This window comes from Sporothrix schenckii (assembly GCF_000961545.1).
Source record: "Sporothrix schenckii 1099-18 chromosome Unknown Cont43, whole genome shotgun sequence".
In the NCBI taxonomy this organism is placed as follows: domain Eukaryota; kingdom Fungi; phylum Ascomycota; class Sordariomycetes; order Ophiostomatales; family Ophiostomataceae; genus Sporothrix; species Sporothrix schenckii.
Window position 1 is genome coordinate 905,929 of NW_015971144.1, and position 15,823 is coordinate 921,751.

The 15,823-nt window shown below is 51.7% G+C and overlaps 7 protein-coding genes across 7 annotated transcripts; 5 read left to right on the plus strand and 2 right to left on the minus strand.

Annotated features, from left to right (window-relative positions):
- Nucleotides 1-399: 399 nt before the first annotated feature.
- Nucleotides 400-2,380, minus strand: SPSK_02333 (CorA-like Mg2+ transporter family protein; the record flags this gene model as incomplete). The annotated part of the gene is made up of 2 exons (XM_016729205.1): nt 400-985; nt 1,062-2,380. 2 exons carry the CDS (start codon nt 2,378-2,380, stop codon nt 400-402), a joined length of 1,905 nt encoding a protein of 634 aa, XP_016589044.1.
- A 2,752-nt stretch (nt 2,381-5,132) lies between these two features.
- Nucleotides 5,133-5,611, plus strand: SPSK_02808 (signal peptidase protein complex subunit 1; the record flags this gene model as incomplete). The annotated part of the gene is made up of 3 exons (XM_016729672.1): nt 5,133-5,183; nt 5,256-5,315; nt 5,390-5,611. The coding sequence occupies 3 exons, from the start codon at nt 5,133-5,135 to the stop codon at nt 5,609-5,611; spliced, it is 333 nt and encodes a 110-aa protein (XP_016589045.1).
- A 532-nt stretch (nt 5,612-6,143) lies between these two features.
- On the minus strand, nt 6,144-6,736 carry SPSK_02774 (RING-box protein 1; the record flags this gene model as incomplete). Its single annotated transcript, XM_016729639.1, has 4 exons — nt 6,144-6,242; nt 6,301-6,371; nt 6,459-6,537; nt 6,617-6,736. The coding sequence occupies 4 exons, from the start codon at nt 6,734-6,736 to the stop codon at nt 6,144-6,146; spliced, it is 369 nt and encodes a 122-aa protein (XP_016589046.1).
- A 1,549-nt stretch (nt 6,737-8,285) lies between these two features.
- SPSK_02480 (uncharacterized protein) lies at nt 8,286-9,752 on the plus strand (the record flags this gene model as incomplete). Its single annotated transcript, XM_016729349.1, has 1 exon — nt 8,286-9,752. One exon carries the CDS (start codon nt 8,286-8,288, stop codon nt 9,750-9,752), a length of 1,467 nt encoding a protein of 488 aa, XP_016589047.1.
- Nucleotides 9,753-11,919: 2,167 nt separating this feature from the next.
- On the plus strand, nt 11,920-13,175 carry SPSK_02557 (uncharacterized protein; the record flags this gene model as incomplete). Its single annotated transcript, XM_016729426.1, has 2 exons — nt 11,920-12,031; nt 12,163-13,175. The coding sequence occupies 2 exons, from the start codon at nt 11,920-11,922 to the stop codon at nt 13,173-13,175; spliced, it is 1,125 nt and encodes a 374-aa protein (XP_016589048.1).
- A 301-nt stretch (nt 13,176-13,476) lies between these two features.
- SPSK_02475 (uncharacterized protein) lies at nt 13,477-14,954 on the plus strand (the record flags this gene model as incomplete). The annotated part of the gene is made up of 6 exons (XM_016729344.1): nt 13,477-13,593; nt 13,803-13,984; nt 14,090-14,201; nt 14,286-14,346; nt 14,460-14,632; nt 14,754-14,954. The coding sequence occupies 6 exons, from the start codon at nt 13,477-13,479 to the stop codon at nt 14,952-14,954; spliced, it is 846 nt and encodes a 281-aa protein (XP_016589049.1).
- A 180-nt stretch (nt 14,955-15,134) lies between these two features.
- SPSK_02893 (uncharacterized protein) lies at nt 15,135-15,350 on the plus strand (the record flags this gene model as incomplete). The annotated part of the gene is made up of 1 exon (XM_016729754.1): nt 15,135-15,350. One exon carries the CDS (start codon nt 15,135-15,137, stop codon nt 15,348-15,350), a length of 216 nt encoding a protein of 71 aa, XP_016589050.1.
- Between the last annotated feature and the right edge of the window lie 473 nt (nt 15,351-15,823).

The window sequence follows — 15,823 nt, forward strand, 5'->3', positions numbered from 1 at the left end:
GTATTTGATTTTGATATTTTTTTTATTATAGTAAAATGTACCACCTCCTTCTACAACTCCTTTATCACGGCCATCTATAAGATATAAGAGTCGAAAAATCAGACGAAAGATATCAACGTAAGAAAAAACAACATAAAAGAGGCGCTGTATTACAAAGCACCTACTTAAGCAAACCGTGTCTCGTATGATATCCAAAAAAAAGTAAGATCCGTTAGAATCAGACAGGCATGAGCACTTTGCAAGAACATTTTGCAAAAGGCGCTCCAAAAACAACTCAAATCAAAGACAGAAAATAACTTAACAACATAACGCAGAAAGCAAACAGAGTCGTATCGAACGAGCGGCGCAAGGATTGGCAGCGAATGAAGCGAGTCGCCCCTTGAGTATAGGGCACGGGAATTAGATGTACCGCATCCGTCTGGCAACAATGAGAGCGAGAATACAAAAGGTAATCATAACACCCACAATGGTAAAGAAAGCGCCAAGGTTGTCGTAATCGGAGACGATGAAAGGAACCTTGACGTTCATACCAAAGAGACCCGTGATGACGTTTAGGGGAACAATGATGGACGCAATGAAGGTGATCTTGCTGAGCACACGGTTCGTGTTTGTGCCCTGCGAGATGCTGTCGATGGAGAGCTGGGCGAGGTAGTTGCTGTGCGTGCGCGACAGCATCTTCTCGCAGTGGCCCAGGTTGTTCATCATGGTCACAACGTGATCCTGAATGTCACCCAAGTACAGGCCAATGTCCATGCGGGGCGTCACCTTGTAGTTCTCGTTGCACCGCTTCGTGAAACCACGGAGCACGTCGGCCTTGCCACCTAGGAGACGCATGAGGCCCATGACGTTCTTCCGTGTGTTGCCAATCTTGCGGAGAAAGCGGTGCATGTCGTCAGACCGTGCGACGAAAACTTCGTCCTCAAGGTTCTCAGTTTGCAGCTCTGTGTTGTGGATGACGGGAGCGAAAGAATCCACAATGTCGTCGCTGGACGTCAAAAGGTTAGTAACTGTCACACTACCAAGTGCACAGGAAGAGGGGGAAAAGTCGTGTCGCAGCTTACATGAGAGCGTAGCAGATCCAGTCGCTGCTCAGTGCGACATAGTCCTTAAGGAGAGAAATGCGCGTTCTGACCTTGGAAGCGTGCGAGTTTGGTGCGAAGCTGAAACTCAGGGTGCCTTCGCGGAACACGATCACGTACGTGTGGAACGGTTCGTATTCGATCTCGCCGTCCTCCTCCACAACGACATTGAAGGACCGGAAGCAAGCAAAATAGTAGGAGGGGAAAAGCTCAATTTTTTCCCGCGTCTCCTGTTGGGTGATGTCTTCCACCGTCAGCGGATGGACACCAAACGCGCGGCAGATGGCCCGGGCTTCTTCTTCAGTGGGGCTGTTCAGGTTCAGCCACCAGACACCGTCCGTCTCGCCCTTGGGGAACGAGAACAGACCGCGGACATCTTCGTCCGGAAGGACAAGGCCAGAAAAGTCGGCCGAATGGATCGTCGACTCCCAAGCCGACGAGAAGAAGCTGTACCGGTTGGGATCAACTGGATGGCCAGCGTGGGTACGATGGGTGCTGGCGGCGTCGGTTTTCAGCTTCTCCTTCTCCTTGTCCTCGTTGGCGAGCGCCAACTTTCCGGTCGCCTTCTCATCCTGAACACCGGAGAAATCCGACGGGGCACCGACGAAGTCGCCTTCCGCAGTGACCATGGGCGACTGCGCGACGGTCTCGTTGGTCACCTGGGGCCGGAGATCAGGAAATATGCGCTCCTTGGCACGGCGCTCTTCCTCGGCGATTTCACGCTCCTCTCTCTCGATCCGCATGAACGTCTCGAGATAGTCAAAGTCGATATGCAGGTTATCATCGTGATGCCCATCAGAGACAGGGAAGCACACATCTTCTTCAGCTGAGTTGTTGGAGGAGAGGCTGGCAGCATCATCATCCACAAGGATCGTGTGGGGGCGGCTCCGAAGGCTGCGGCGACTGCGACGACTGGCAATCGAACTGGTGCGGTTCATGCCACCGTGGGCAGCTGTGCTCTCATGCTCGCCCTCTCTCTCAGGTCTGTTTCCAGTGAAGGATACGTCACGCTCACGACGGCGCGCTTCAGCAAAGGCCTTGACCGAGTTGGGAGGCGACGCTGAGCGCTTCTCGTGCTCGTCCTCGGCAATGTCGTCATCCACCACAGCCTCCTCAAAGTCGCGGACGCGGGTACCAGACTGGAGTTGTTGGTCCATCTGGCTTCCATAGAGCGAATCAAAGGTGCCCCGTCGGGGCCGACTATTGCGGTGGACAGTTGGCTGCCGGTTGCGGTGGTCATCGAGCTCCGGGACTGGGGTGTCGTACCCGGCGTCGGAAACGTTCTCCTCGTGGTCAGACATCGTTGCTGCTGGCGGTATACTGAGCCGGGTTGCTATTTGTATCGAGGATCCGAACAAGATGGCGGGCGATGGTCCGTGACAGGGTTGTTTGCGACTTCGATTTCGCTTGACGGGCGGGCTAGCTTGCTGGTCTGGGACTGAGTCTGGTCGATGTGCTCTTGGCTATTGGACTCTGCTCTTCTACTACTCCACAATAGAGCGCTCAATTTCACTCGGGGGAAGCCATTCACGGAAAGTGTACGGCGCCGGCGGACAGCGGCGTGCGGCTTTGGGCCGCAAAGAAACCGGGTAGCGTTGTTTGTCCCCTATTCTTCCTTGTCCGACGAGTGCAATATGCAGCTACACAGGGAGTCAGAACAGAGAGTAACGCACGATGATGAAAAAAGTTCGGAAGCCACGCAATCCGTATGTCGGGTTTGTCGGTCGGACAAGTTATGGAGGCTTCTTGTTCACTCCGCTGTAGACCCAAAACTTGGGGCCGAGGAGCGAACGGGAGAGGGTGAGACGAGCTGCGCTGGGTCCCGCCAACTTGACGACTGGTGGAATTTCGAGTGACGGAGGCGTCGTTTCGTCCGGAGACAAAAACGGAGAAAGTGTCGAAAGTAGAAGCAGATCGTACAACGAAAGCAGATACGATTCAAGGGCAGCGGAAGCTGATGAGGTAATTGCCGAAGGGTTGACGGGGAAAGCGGGCTGCAGTAAGGTAGCCAGGAGGGGTGGTTTGCGAGGTTGGAAGCTACAAATAGCCGGTGTAGAGGTTCCGAAGACGACGATCAAAGATGTCAATCGATTGTGTTGTATTTGTAGTAGTAGTAGTTGCTGTTGTTGTTGTTGTGAGAGTGATGCGCAGTGTTGCGGATCGAAATCGACAAATGGGGAGTGAGATAAAGGGAGGTGGTTCAAGATTGGAAATCGGAGGTATATATCATGTGAAAGGGTTTCCCTTGACGATAAAGAAACTCTAGAGAATCAAATGGCTTGACAATTCAGTATTGACAGAAGGAGGAAAAGTGGTTGCGTTTGTCCAAGTTAAAGGAAAGAAGAGCAAAATTGTTGATATTTGGAGAGAAAAGAGAGGATTGTTGTGACAGCGAGAAGTGGGCGGTTTAGACCGCAATGAAAATTCTTGTTTTTCCCTTTCCTCCCGGCGGCGAAAAATTTACTTGTGACGGTGGTAGAGGGTGGCCAAACGGCGCTATCCTGGTTTTCGGGGGCGTCGACGGGGTATTACAGGGCATTCTCTGTATGGGTGAGCCCTGTCAGCACAGGCGCTCGAGATTTTCCTAGATAATTACAGCACCGGCCACTCCTTGGCCTAGAACCACCTGCAAACATGTTCTCCTCTTTCGGAGGAGCAGCTCTTGTCACTGACCAAAGAGTACGGCCAGACTTGCCTAGACTGTCTCTCGTATGAGTCCTATCCACTAGCCTTTCCGGCAAAGGGTATCCCAGTGTTGTCGGCCCCTCCTCTCCTCGTCTTTCCCTCTTTAGAAAGCTGCTCAACCTTCTGACTCTTTCTCACCGAGACTTGAAGCGGTCATGAGCTTTGCGTCTTGAACGTCGCAAGCCACCACAAAATAGTGCGCTGGTCTTCGTCCATCGTTCCCGCCCTGCTCTGTCCTTCTTTAGTTCTAGGAGACTGACACAGCAGCTTGTCTACTGATTACGCTGCGCCAGTCCGGGTGGTCTTCACACACCGCCAACTACCGATGACTGTGGGCCGGGCCAGATTGAGTGGCATTTAGTAAGGGTGAGTAGAGTGTGCCAGAGGAACAGCGTTTTATTCGCGAACGACACGCCAATCCACAAAGAGGAGCGAGGCGCAAGCTGCGTCGACGTCCCCGACTGTCTGGCTGTTTGCCGTTTTCCATCTTCGTTCGTATCGTCAACCGCTCTTTCCTTCGTAGTTTTTGCTCATCTCATTTTCCCGTCATCGCATTTTCAAACTCGTGGTTTTACCGCGTCTCAATTTACCTGATTTCTATTTCAGATCTCCTTTTTCCAGATGTCTTTTTTCGCACCTCTATTTCGCACATGTCTTTTCCCCCTCATCGCTGCTTGCCATCACATTTGCCACTTTCTTTCGGAGCGACCGCGGCCTGAGCTCGGGACGGCAGATGCGACCTGCATGTAAAAGACATCCAAAATACTGTAGTACAGAGCAAGTAATGGCATTCAGCATGAGGTGTGATGAAATGTAGCTGCTGCTCCACCACGGCATATAAAAAGCCTGCAGAAACTCATTGATTTCTCCCAATCAACGTCGACCATTGACCGATCGTAGGAGGTTGCCCATTTTCCATCTCGTTTATCACGCATTTTGTATGGGCAAGCGGACATTGTGCATGCCCAGCATCTTTTGCGTACATACGAAATACCGACATCCGGAATATCCTGGTCTTGGCGTGAGCCGCACAATGAAGTGAGTCTGGGCTAGTCAATTCAGTGGGTCTGGTGAATGTACCCCGAGGTACCCTATCTCATAAGTACAGCCGAAGAGGACCCGTAGATACAGGCGTGAAGCCACGTTGGCGACTGGCTGCCAGTAGCCACAGTGAGCGTCCAACAGGGCTTTTGTGCTTGGACGGTCGCGCGTTCCAATTCTTTGCTCCACGCTGCACGAAGCTAAGCCAACGACGACGACCATCACGGCTGCGGAAAGGTAGCCGGACTCTGTTGCCTGAACCTTATCGGAACAAGACAAACACACGACAGCATATTCCTCCCGAAATTCTGCTACAGAGACGACGTCATGGCCGACCAGCTGCTCGACCGAGTTCGCGACTTCGCCGAAGGACAGATTGTACGTCATCAGATGTTGTCCCAGAACGCGATATCAAGCAAGCGCGCGAACTACATGCTAACTTAGACGTAGGACTTCGAGGGCCAGAGACTCTGCGATACTCTGGCAACTGTCCTTCTCTGTGCTGTCGGTGTACGTATCCCCAATCTTTCCCGACCTGGCCACCCTCCCCTGGCGTGTTGCTAACTTGAACGTCCCTGTCGCAGGCCATCACCTTTGTCGTCGGCTACGTCTTGCAGGATATTAAGCTTGCAGTCTACATTGCGCTTGGTGGCACCGTCCTGTCATTCGTCGCCATCATTCCGCCTTGGCCCTTCTTCAACAAGCACCCCGTCAAGTGGCTTCCGGTCGGCGGAGACGGAAGCAACAACAATCAGAACATAAGCATACCGCAGTCGATCGTTGTCGATGAGAAGGCACTTCGTTGAGCACAACAATGCGATCGGAGGGAAGTGCAAATGAGTGCATGACGGCAGGACAGCGGGTATGTCCTGGCCCGGGCATAAAGCGCGGCGTTCATGATCGCAACATATTGGAGCTCTGCAGAATGGGACATACATGTTGCGAAGCAAAAAAAAGGATTTTTTTTATAAAACAAGGAGAAGAATACATGCTTAGCAAAGTTATAAAACACTATTCCATCGTTCGATAATGCGCCCGCTCCTTCTGTGGCGGGATCGGGACGACGGGTCTATACCATAGTTCCGTGCAATGGTGGATAGTCTTTCCACCAAGGCCATTCTGAATGAGCTTTGGCATCATGGAGTAGGAGTGCACTCCATATATGCCATGAAGGCTGCTGATGCTTTTTTGTCCGGTTCATCTCTCGTCTTCCAGCATTGGCCAGTCCTTAAAAGGTGAAAGCACATGTCATCCGAATAATTCGACCAACATCTGTCAGTCTGCTGCCCGGCTCGGGTGAGGCTTTGGAAGGTGAAGCATCGCATGCTGGTCGTTTCATTAACGGCCGTACTTCTGGAACTCCCAGTCTCGGTTGTCGAGAGGACACACTTGGCGGGCCTTGAGCCAGCGGGAGATGCAATGGAAGTGGAATGCGTGCTTTAAAAGCAGTTAGTATAGGCTCTGAGAATGTAGTTCGGTTGAGGATGAGACGTACGTTGCAAATACCCCAGGCGACGGTGCACTCCTCACTGGTCGCCGATGACTGGTTCGCTTGACATTCTATGCCTGATCAGAGGGAAAGATACGCGGTTAGTAGGCAGTTACAGTCGGCAAGACGAGCACAGAAAGAAACCCATATATGAAAATACTTACACAAATCCATGATGTGATTTCTGCAGATGGCGCAGTTGTCGACGACGATGTCCCACGCCCACAGAGCAACGGCATTCCACTGCAGAGAAAGAAACAATAGTCAGTACTCATAGGGCCATCAAAATTTGGATCTATGGCCATCCGGCAGCTCCACATACCTTCTTCACCTCGAAGCGCTTCTTATCATCGAGGGTCTTGCCAGGCTCGCCGGCAGCGCCGGTCTTCTTCTTCACGACGGCAACTGACGGCGGCGCGTCAGCCATGTCCACGTCGGCCATTGTATGTACTGTGGTAGGGGTGCAGATGGTCGGAATGATGGTATGTCGGTAGATCTGCGTTCTCGAAAGTTAGCCTCCGTGCCATCAAGGAGCTCAGAGGTGGGGAAACGGTGGACAAAAGCAAGTTGCTCGGGGACGACGATGCATTCCCGCCCGGAGTGAAAGCAAGAGGAAGTTGTTCCAAGCTTTCGCCAAGCTGCGGTACGGCTGTCGTCCTCGCGTTGCTTCTAGCAGTGCTCGTTCGCGTCCTCCACTGAAAGTGGCTTACCAACTCGCCAATGTTCTCCCGATGATACTCAAAAGGCGCCTGCGTATAAATCGGATCGGGTGGCGGTTCAGAAGTAGCAAGAAGATTGGAGTACCGTGGATATTTGGGATAAGGAGCGTATCGGCGCCTGTCGGCATGCGAAGAGTCAAAAATATGTTGGGATGGATGGATCGTGTGTGGTTGACAAGGCCGCCGAATTCTCAAGGTTCCCAAGGCAAGCAAGGCAAGCAAGGCCAGCCCCGCAGCAGCTTACCAGTAAGATACGTCGCCAGTGTTATCGATTTGCCGCAGGTGAATAAAGGCGGTCTGGCTAGGAAGAGGCGGGGGCTACGTCAAGCTGAAGGCGCCCATGATTGGTGCTCTAAGTCTGGGCCTTGCCACCCATAGTTGTCCTGGGTCTGGCCATGTGCTGGTCGTTAGGCGGCTCCCTGGCGGTGTGGTAGGCGGCCGCTCTTGCTTCATTGGCCAAGTCAGCCTAGCACAACTGAACATTTGCCTCTCTATGTTGCAATAACAAATAGCGCCTTTCGCGCACTCCTTCCAGCATAGGATGCCCCGCCACCGCGCCTTTGTGACTCCACGGCAACAAACAAATTCCGTGCCTTCCCAATCCGCCTTGTAGCGCTGCGTCGTGGCATTCCGTTAGTATTGCGCGCTGTGAGCTCGTTCCCGCCGCCTCCCTTACTCGTTTGCTCTTTCCTCCTTTGAACGTTTATTTGACGACTCACATTTCCCCTTCTTCCGACACTTCAATAACCATCGTCACTCCTTCAACCGCGGGCCCTCTTTGACACACACCGCCAGCACCTTTCCTTCATCCGCCGTCTCTCCGCCTATCACGGTATGTCCGTTCTCTATTTGCTGTCCTGCGTCCAATTGACATGATGCTGGACCGCATGGCTAAATCATGTATATCTAGCGACAAGAGCCAGGTCTGTCCTCGGCCTTTTTCATAGCGACAACAATCTGCTTTCCACAGCCCACGATAGTAGCCTTATCATCACTGCCTCTAATTGCACCGACCTAGCCTTAAGCTGTCCTTCAACGCCCTGGGTTATCATCTCTCCCGCGGCTCCGACGCAAGGACTGTGTCTCTAGTTCATACTGAACCGGATCCTTTTCGACTGTCTCCTATAGACTCCATGTCACCTAGCAGCGTGTTATCTTTTCAAGTATTACAACAGCCCATCAGCGGCCAAACATATTACCTTTTCTTTCGATCGAGCCTAGACCAGTTTTCTACCTCATAAAGCTTATACACAACACCCACAACTGCCTCTGATGCCGGACCCTCCACCGACAGAGGTGAAGCAGACGCCTAACCGCCGCAAACCTGGCGCTGGCAACCGTCGGCCTAACCGCAAGAACTACGCTTCCGAAAACGACGTGGCCAAGGCAGATCCTACCTTCCAGCCGGACTTCGCCCACGATAAGAAGAAGAACAATAACGGTCGGGGGCCATCGACACCCCAAAAGACGCAAAAGAATGCTGTCTCTTCGAAAAGCCCAGCACCAGCCTCACAGGCTGCCTCTGGCAAGGCGGGCAGCCGCAACAACAGGAACCAGCAAAACAACAACCCGAATTCTCCCTCGGCCAAGCCCGGTCGACGCACGCCTCCTCACACAGTTGGTCCAAAGCCTGCAGGAGCCGCTGGTTCCGTCGCAGCTTTTGCCGGTGCAACATTCCATGCCTCGCCTGCTCCCTCGTCCCTGCCGCTGCCCAGCTTCTTCACAAAGGCAGACTCTCCGGGGACACCTAGTGCTCGACCTTTGAGCGGTTTGAGCCAGCAGCCATCGCCTCCCGCGTCGGACACCGAACTGCCGTCTGCCACTGCAACTAATGCAGCCGATGCACCCTCTGCAGCTCGCCGGAACCCTCTTTTACCGACTGGCGGTTCTGGCATCCCGCATGCGCGGGACGAGTCCCCTCTCGACATCCTTTTCCGGGCTGATCGGGCTGAAAAGGAACGAAACAGGCGGGCGAGCTCGGCAAACATCTACGGGGCCCCTGTAGGTCCTTTCTCCCCGCCTTTCCAGTCTCAAGCAATGGCCGACAATTCAAACGGCAACACCTTCCCTCGCGATCTCGCACAGCATCAGCAACAGCAGTCGACGCGCCGGCCAGGCCCGACCTTGCGCAATTCGAATTCGGGGATATCCGCTGCTGAACTTGACGGGACGCCTGGTCAGCCCATGGGTCCGGCTTTTGCCACACCGTTTCAGGATCGCATTCGCGCCGCCCGCCCAGCGGAGAGCAATGGCACCTCTGGCCCAGGGACACCGGGAGGTTTTAGAGACCTCGCAGCTGGAACTGCTCCCTCTCCGCTTGCTGGTGTGCCCTACAACCAACAACTTCCTGCGGCCAGTGTTGATGACCGCAGCGAGGCTCTGAAAAGATTTCTTTTCTCAAAGACTGGTGCTTCCGCGCCGTCGCCCCCCGTACACCCCACGGCGTCTGCTCCCACCACCCCTACTCGTTACCCTGGCCAACCTGGAGGCACTCAACAGCCACCAATGTACAACGGCTCGCCTTACCACAACATGTACTCTACATCGTCTGCGAATGGGACGCCTAACCATCAAGGCTACCCCAACGGTCAGCCTCAGGAGACCCCGAACCGACCAAACGGCGGCAACGGCGGCGGCTCTTCTCATATCGCGGCCATGGAGGACAGCCTTCGTCAGATCCTTAAGCTGGATTCACCTTTTGGCGGGGCTCCGTCACCTGGTATCTACCGTCAATCTTAGCTATCTGATCTCTCTGGTTCCGACTCGCTCAGGAGCGAAAGATCAAATAATCTTGTCGAAACGGCGCTCATTTGTGGCTCTCGTTTGGCCGGACTTTGATCCCACCTAGCAGCACAATTATTTTACGCTGCCGCTAGCTGTCTATGTTTTTGGTTTTATTTTCGGTACTCATTTCCTTTATTACGTCTTGTTGTCATTGCGTGAGGATATGTCCTTTACATTGGCGGGAACAGGGATCTCTTTCGACGGCTCTCAATTTTACATTGCGAGCGGCGTTTGTTTACTTTCCGTTGCCGTGCATTCGGGATGTCTCCTTGTGCTTTCTGTTTTTTCATGACTTTCTAGCCCTGTTTCATATTTCATGCCCTAACTTCTCTATTTTCACGTTTGCTTTATTTTTGTCTATTGTCTTTTTCATTGTCATCTGTTATCATTCATAACTGTCTTTCACCGCTTGATATACCGTTTGTCTGTTCTTCTGCTCTTAGACAAGCATTGTGCCTGCTTGGCTTGGACTTCAACTGATGTCTTAACGTCACAGTTGACGGTAGACGGCATATGATCAAATGGGAACCGGTGACGGGAGAGACGGCACGGTTTGACCTCCGTCTCGCTCTATTCCACATGGACATGAGCTGGCCAGCATGTTCTATTCCCAATTTCCTTTGGCATTGTTACTTTCTTCCTTGTTTTGTCCTCTTTGGTTTATTTCATATTGTTTGTTTTAATGTACGTGACGCGGTCTGGGACCGAGGCAGTTGAAACATTTACCGGCATGGAATTGGGTCTTCGTTCATCGTCTGTAATGTGGCTCAGACAGGACAGGTCAAGGGTTCTAGGAAGGATATGGGGGAGTGTGGCGGATTGTGGTTTATTTGGCATCTTTTGGGACCCGAGGTCCAGGCGCAAAACTGCATCCGGAGCTTGTTAGGTTTGTTTTTCTGCTCTTTGCATTTGTCAAAAGGACAGCGCCTTGCTTATGAAGGATTCAGGCAGCTTTGAGGCGTTTCGGTCCATGTGACAGTCACCCAGCAATAGGTTTTCCTTCTTCCTTTTCCGTGCTTTTCTTTACACCTTGATGCACAACTCATCAATCCAATTGGCCTTCGCACCTAGGAGGAGACTCCGAGAAGGAGACTTTGCTCTAATCTTTCGCTCTCATTCTATCACCATATTCTGAGCACTTCACGTCGACTTCGATATTGACTTCGACTTCAAATCAAGGACAACGGCGATTTCCCAGCAGAACCCCGTTTTCCACTTCGAGTATCAAGAGGAGAAAGAATGAAGCAGTGCGGGATCACATCGATGCTTTTCGGGGCGATGTGGTGCCTGGGGCATTGCACACCATAGAAAAGCACAACAACGCATGACACACCGAACATACGAAACCAAAAAAAATCCTAAAAAAAAAATTCCTCGGGTGGTGGATGCAGTTTGGATTTTGTCTTCACCTAGGCGATAAAGCAATCTCTAAAAGACATACGCCTAACATTTTCTAGATAGCTAAATCATATGCAAAGGAAGCCGCCCATTTACCATAAACATGACCTTGTAAGCTACCATCGTAATCCCCTGTGTTTTTACTAGCCCTGACATAAAATGTGGCCATTTGAGTAAACAAGTATATGTGTAGTTTCGGCGGAGGGTGACTAATCATCACGTGATCGACTTTTCAAGGACATCAAACATCATCTCCAAGTCAGGAACAAACTGAGTTGATGGAACCTAGTTAGGAATCTTCGACTCACAAAGTACCGAACGCTTACAAACAAACGGAAGTAAAAAATACATTGCCGCACCTTCCAACCCGAACAGAAACGGCATCTCTAGAGACGCAATAAGTGACCATTTGGCGCCTCCCACCTAGACACCTTGCAGTCACTGCTACTTGTTTAGTGTGTGTTTTTCCCTCCGAAGTTTACTCTCACCACCCCTTGTTTATTTCCCATATTGATTTTAATGTTCTGACGGCGTCTTCATTAAAGTTGTGATCACAGCTGTTCATGCTGTATCAACATGCTACCTTTGCAATTGACTGCTTCGAGATATTTAACTTCAAACTCTAATCCGTGAACCTTGACACGCGTTGACGGCATATAAATTTGTATCGGCGCACATCTCCTATCCTCTTCTTTTCTTCTTTATTTTTCCGTCTTTATATAACATGGACGAGCTGGCCTTGCGCCAACTCAACGGGGACGAAGACGAGGACGAGGCCTTGAGACGCGCTTTGGCCCTTTCCATGGGCGATACTGATGGAGCACCCGGAACAAGCGGTGAGTATACCCATGACGCTATACCTCGATGAAACAGAGGAAAAACAAAGGCGAAAAGATCTGGGAGCAGATGTCAGCAAGGAAAACGAGGTTCGAGGTTGACGTTTGGCTGACATAACCAGATGGCACAGGTGCCCATAGCGACTCTGGCGCCAAATCACGTGTCCACGTGAGGTCGCTATCCGATGCCACTACAGCGTCCACCGCGTCCACCGCGTCGCTAACGCCGCCGCCACCCAGGCCAGAGAACAGTGATGCATCACCAAAAAGTGCTGCGGACCTCACGAAACCAGATGGGCCGACTGCAACGGATGCACCTGCTGGTCCGATCGATGCTGCTGCTACAGCGACTGCACCTGCCATGTCGCTGCTCAATCTCGATCGAAAGGCCATGGAGGCAGAGCGCTTGGCGCGCCGACAGAAAGCTCTGGAGGCACAGCAGTCTCAAAGTGTTATTGCAACGGGGGCAGAGGCAAGCAAAGACAATACTCAACATCTGTTAAAGAAGGAAGGCCATGTAGCCCAGCCGTGGAAACTGCAACTGTCGCCCAAAAAGAGAAAGGCAGAAGGTGATATTATCGTCATCGATGATGACGATGACGACGAAACCGAGAATGCAAAGGGCGACGACAACGAAGGAAAAAAAGGAAGCGACGACCGAAGAAGAGAAATTCAGCAACCCAATTTATATCCCGTTCCCAGACGACGCAAGATCGATTTGGAGGAAAGCGGAAGCGGAAAGAGCACAGCAACGTCATATGCTCGCGAAAGTTTCAAAGGTCAGCTGGCTGGCCCTTCGGGTGCAGTTCTTTCCGCACCGCCATCGCCCCACCTTCCTTACGCCAGAGGTGTGGTGAAGAAAACCTGGGTGCGCGGTCAGCCGCGGCGCGGTGACGACGTCACGATCGAAGAAGTTTGGCAAAGGGACACTCTGGAACTGGCTGTACTCAGCTCCTTCCAGTGGGACGAAAATTGGATGATGTCGAGACTGGACATGCGACGGACACGCGTCATGCTGATTGCATATGCCGCCGACGATATTCAGGTGCGTTCTCTGCTTTACAGTCAGCTCCGGTGTGCCAGAACTTTGTTGTCAGCGCCATATTTCATCGCCCCCGGCGCTTCAGTAGCGGCTTCAAAGTGATACCTCGGGTGCGGAGGCGAGGGTACATGTTTTTGTAAAGACGCCCTCTCCCTCATGCTAGCTCGAGAGACATTGTGAGGCGTCTGTCTGGACATTCGGGCACGGTGTACTTGAGAATGATACTTGCAAATGTATTTGGTGGACTCCGAGCTCTCGTCTACTTGTTTTCATCGTGACGTGGGAAGAAGCACAAAGTGCTGTTCTAACTGATTTTTTTTTCCTTTTCTACGAACAGAAAGAGCAAATGAAGGCAAACTCGCAAGGAAGTAACATACGCTTCTGCTTTCCACGCGTGCAGACGATGGGCCATATGCACTCGAAGCTGCAGCTCCTCAAGTTCCCAGGCCACCTACGCATTGCGGTGCCTACGGGCAACCTTGTCCCTTATGACTGGGGAGAGACGGGGACTCTTGAGAACGTGAGTGCTCTTTTCTGTTAAATCGGAAAGACAGAGTTAGGAAGGAGAGGCACACTACTGAACCCCTCCCTACGGGATTCCCTCGGAACATTAACGGCGCTGTTACAAAGGGGCAATTTGGTCTTGTTTCGCTCTTTCCTAGCGTTTTGGCATCGGATCGCTGTTTCTTTGCAAAACACAATCACACAAAACTGACATAAACAACGCAGATGGTATTTCTCATTGATCTGCCAAAGTTGCCCAAAGGCAGATCGGCGGAAGGTACAGGCACGCCGTTTATGGAGAATTTATCCTACTTCCTTACAGCCCAGGGTGTGGATGCGGCGATGGTGCAGAGCCTTCGCAGTTACGACTTTTCGGAGACTGTTCGATATGCCTTTGTGCACTCCATGTACGCTTGCTTTTTTGGCTCTTTTTTTTTTAAATTTCGGCTCGATTTTGGTTTTGATTTGTTTGTTTGTAATACATAGCCTCTGTATTTACTGACTGAAATCAGATCTGGCTCTCACATGGACGAGTCGTGGAAACGCACAGGCTACAGTGGTCTGGGTCGGGCTGTCAAGGCCATGGGATGGGCATCGACAGATCCCATCCAGGTCGATTATATTGTCAGTTCAGATCTCTTTTACGTTTTCCAGAGCGTTTCATGTTTGTTTACCTATGGCCATACTGACCTTTTTTTTTGCTGGCAGTGCTCCTCTGTGGGCTCCGTGTCTGATGACTTGCTCAACGCATTGTACTTTGCCTGCCAAGGTAAGTAAGCATCCGCTGTCATTCACCACTGCCGCGCCTTCAAATTTCAATCTCAAATTTCAACAAAATAAACATAGACAACAGGACGTAAATGCTGACATGAAGGTACCTAGGCGATTCCGGTTTAAAGGAACTTGAGTCAAGGACGAAGAGACCTCGTGGTGGAAAAGGAAAGAGTGTTGCCGCACCGGAGGCTGCGCCTGCCAACCCCAACAGTCCACAAAACTGCCTACGATTGTACTTTCCGTCGGACGAAACAGTGGGAAGCAGCATCGGGGGCAAGAATGTGAGTCCATTTCCGGTTCTGCCTTCTCAGAACCGACAAGTCGCAGTTTCCAGAGCATTAATTTGTTGACGCATTGGTTTGTTTCTCTGTTTCCCAGGGCGCAGGTACGATCTGCTTTCAGAAAAAATGGTGGGAAGCCCCCTCCTTCCCGAAGGCGATCCTTCGCGACGTACAGAACGTCCGCACGGGTGTGTTGATGCACACCAAGCTTCTGTTTGTACGCTTGGGATACAACACGCAAGAGAGTGAGGCAAGCGATGCGGCTCGCCCGCGTGGATGGGCCTATGTGGGCAGTGCAAACATGTCCGAGAGCGCATGGTGAGTCGTGGGCGTTGCACCTGCTCGAGATCCGAGAGCGGTTTCTTTTTTTTCTTTTTTTCTTTTTGCCCTTCATTCCCCGCCATACACCAATATCCTCTCCGTACGTTCTCCCTACGGAAGTCTTCTAACATGTTCACAAAGGGGCCGTGTTGTCAAGGATCGGACGACAGGAAAAACAAAGATGACATGCCGCAACTGGGAGTGCGGTGTTTTGGTCCCTGCTTCTACCGGAAACGATCATGGCCATTCTGTGTCGACTACGATGGGAGAAGACGAGAAAATGTTTGACATCTTCCGCAATGTTCTGCCGGTACCCATTGTGGCACCAGGCATGAAGTACAATGTCAATTCACTGACGGGCACGATAAAGCGACCGTGGTTTTTTATGGAGAGGTGATCGATGACTAGGCCATATCGGGCTCCTGATACGGCCAAGGCTACCGGACACGCTGGGGGACAGTATTCATCTCTGCGCCCCCAACAGACAGAGAAGCTTAGTTGTGCGTTCGTCATGCACACAGCCAAGCGTTTGCAATCACGATCAAAACAAAGTTGCTTGCGATTAGGCCAGAAACAAGATCCGTTTCGTACCTCAATGCTTGAACAACGCACCCCAGAACATTATTCTCTGAATACTTGCATTCATAATAGGCCTATCTTGTAGAGAAAAATCCAAGCTTTCGATTCGTACCCGTATCATGCCACTTTTTGGCTGCTGCTGGTCGACTTTCGTACACAATATTTTGGATCAGTACAAACAACGCTAGTCCATTTTGGGAAGTGTGTTTGTAAGTTGCACCCATCCAGCCAATCAGAACCCCGCACTTAACCGCCCCTTATTCTCATGGCTAACATTCTGCAATTCACTAA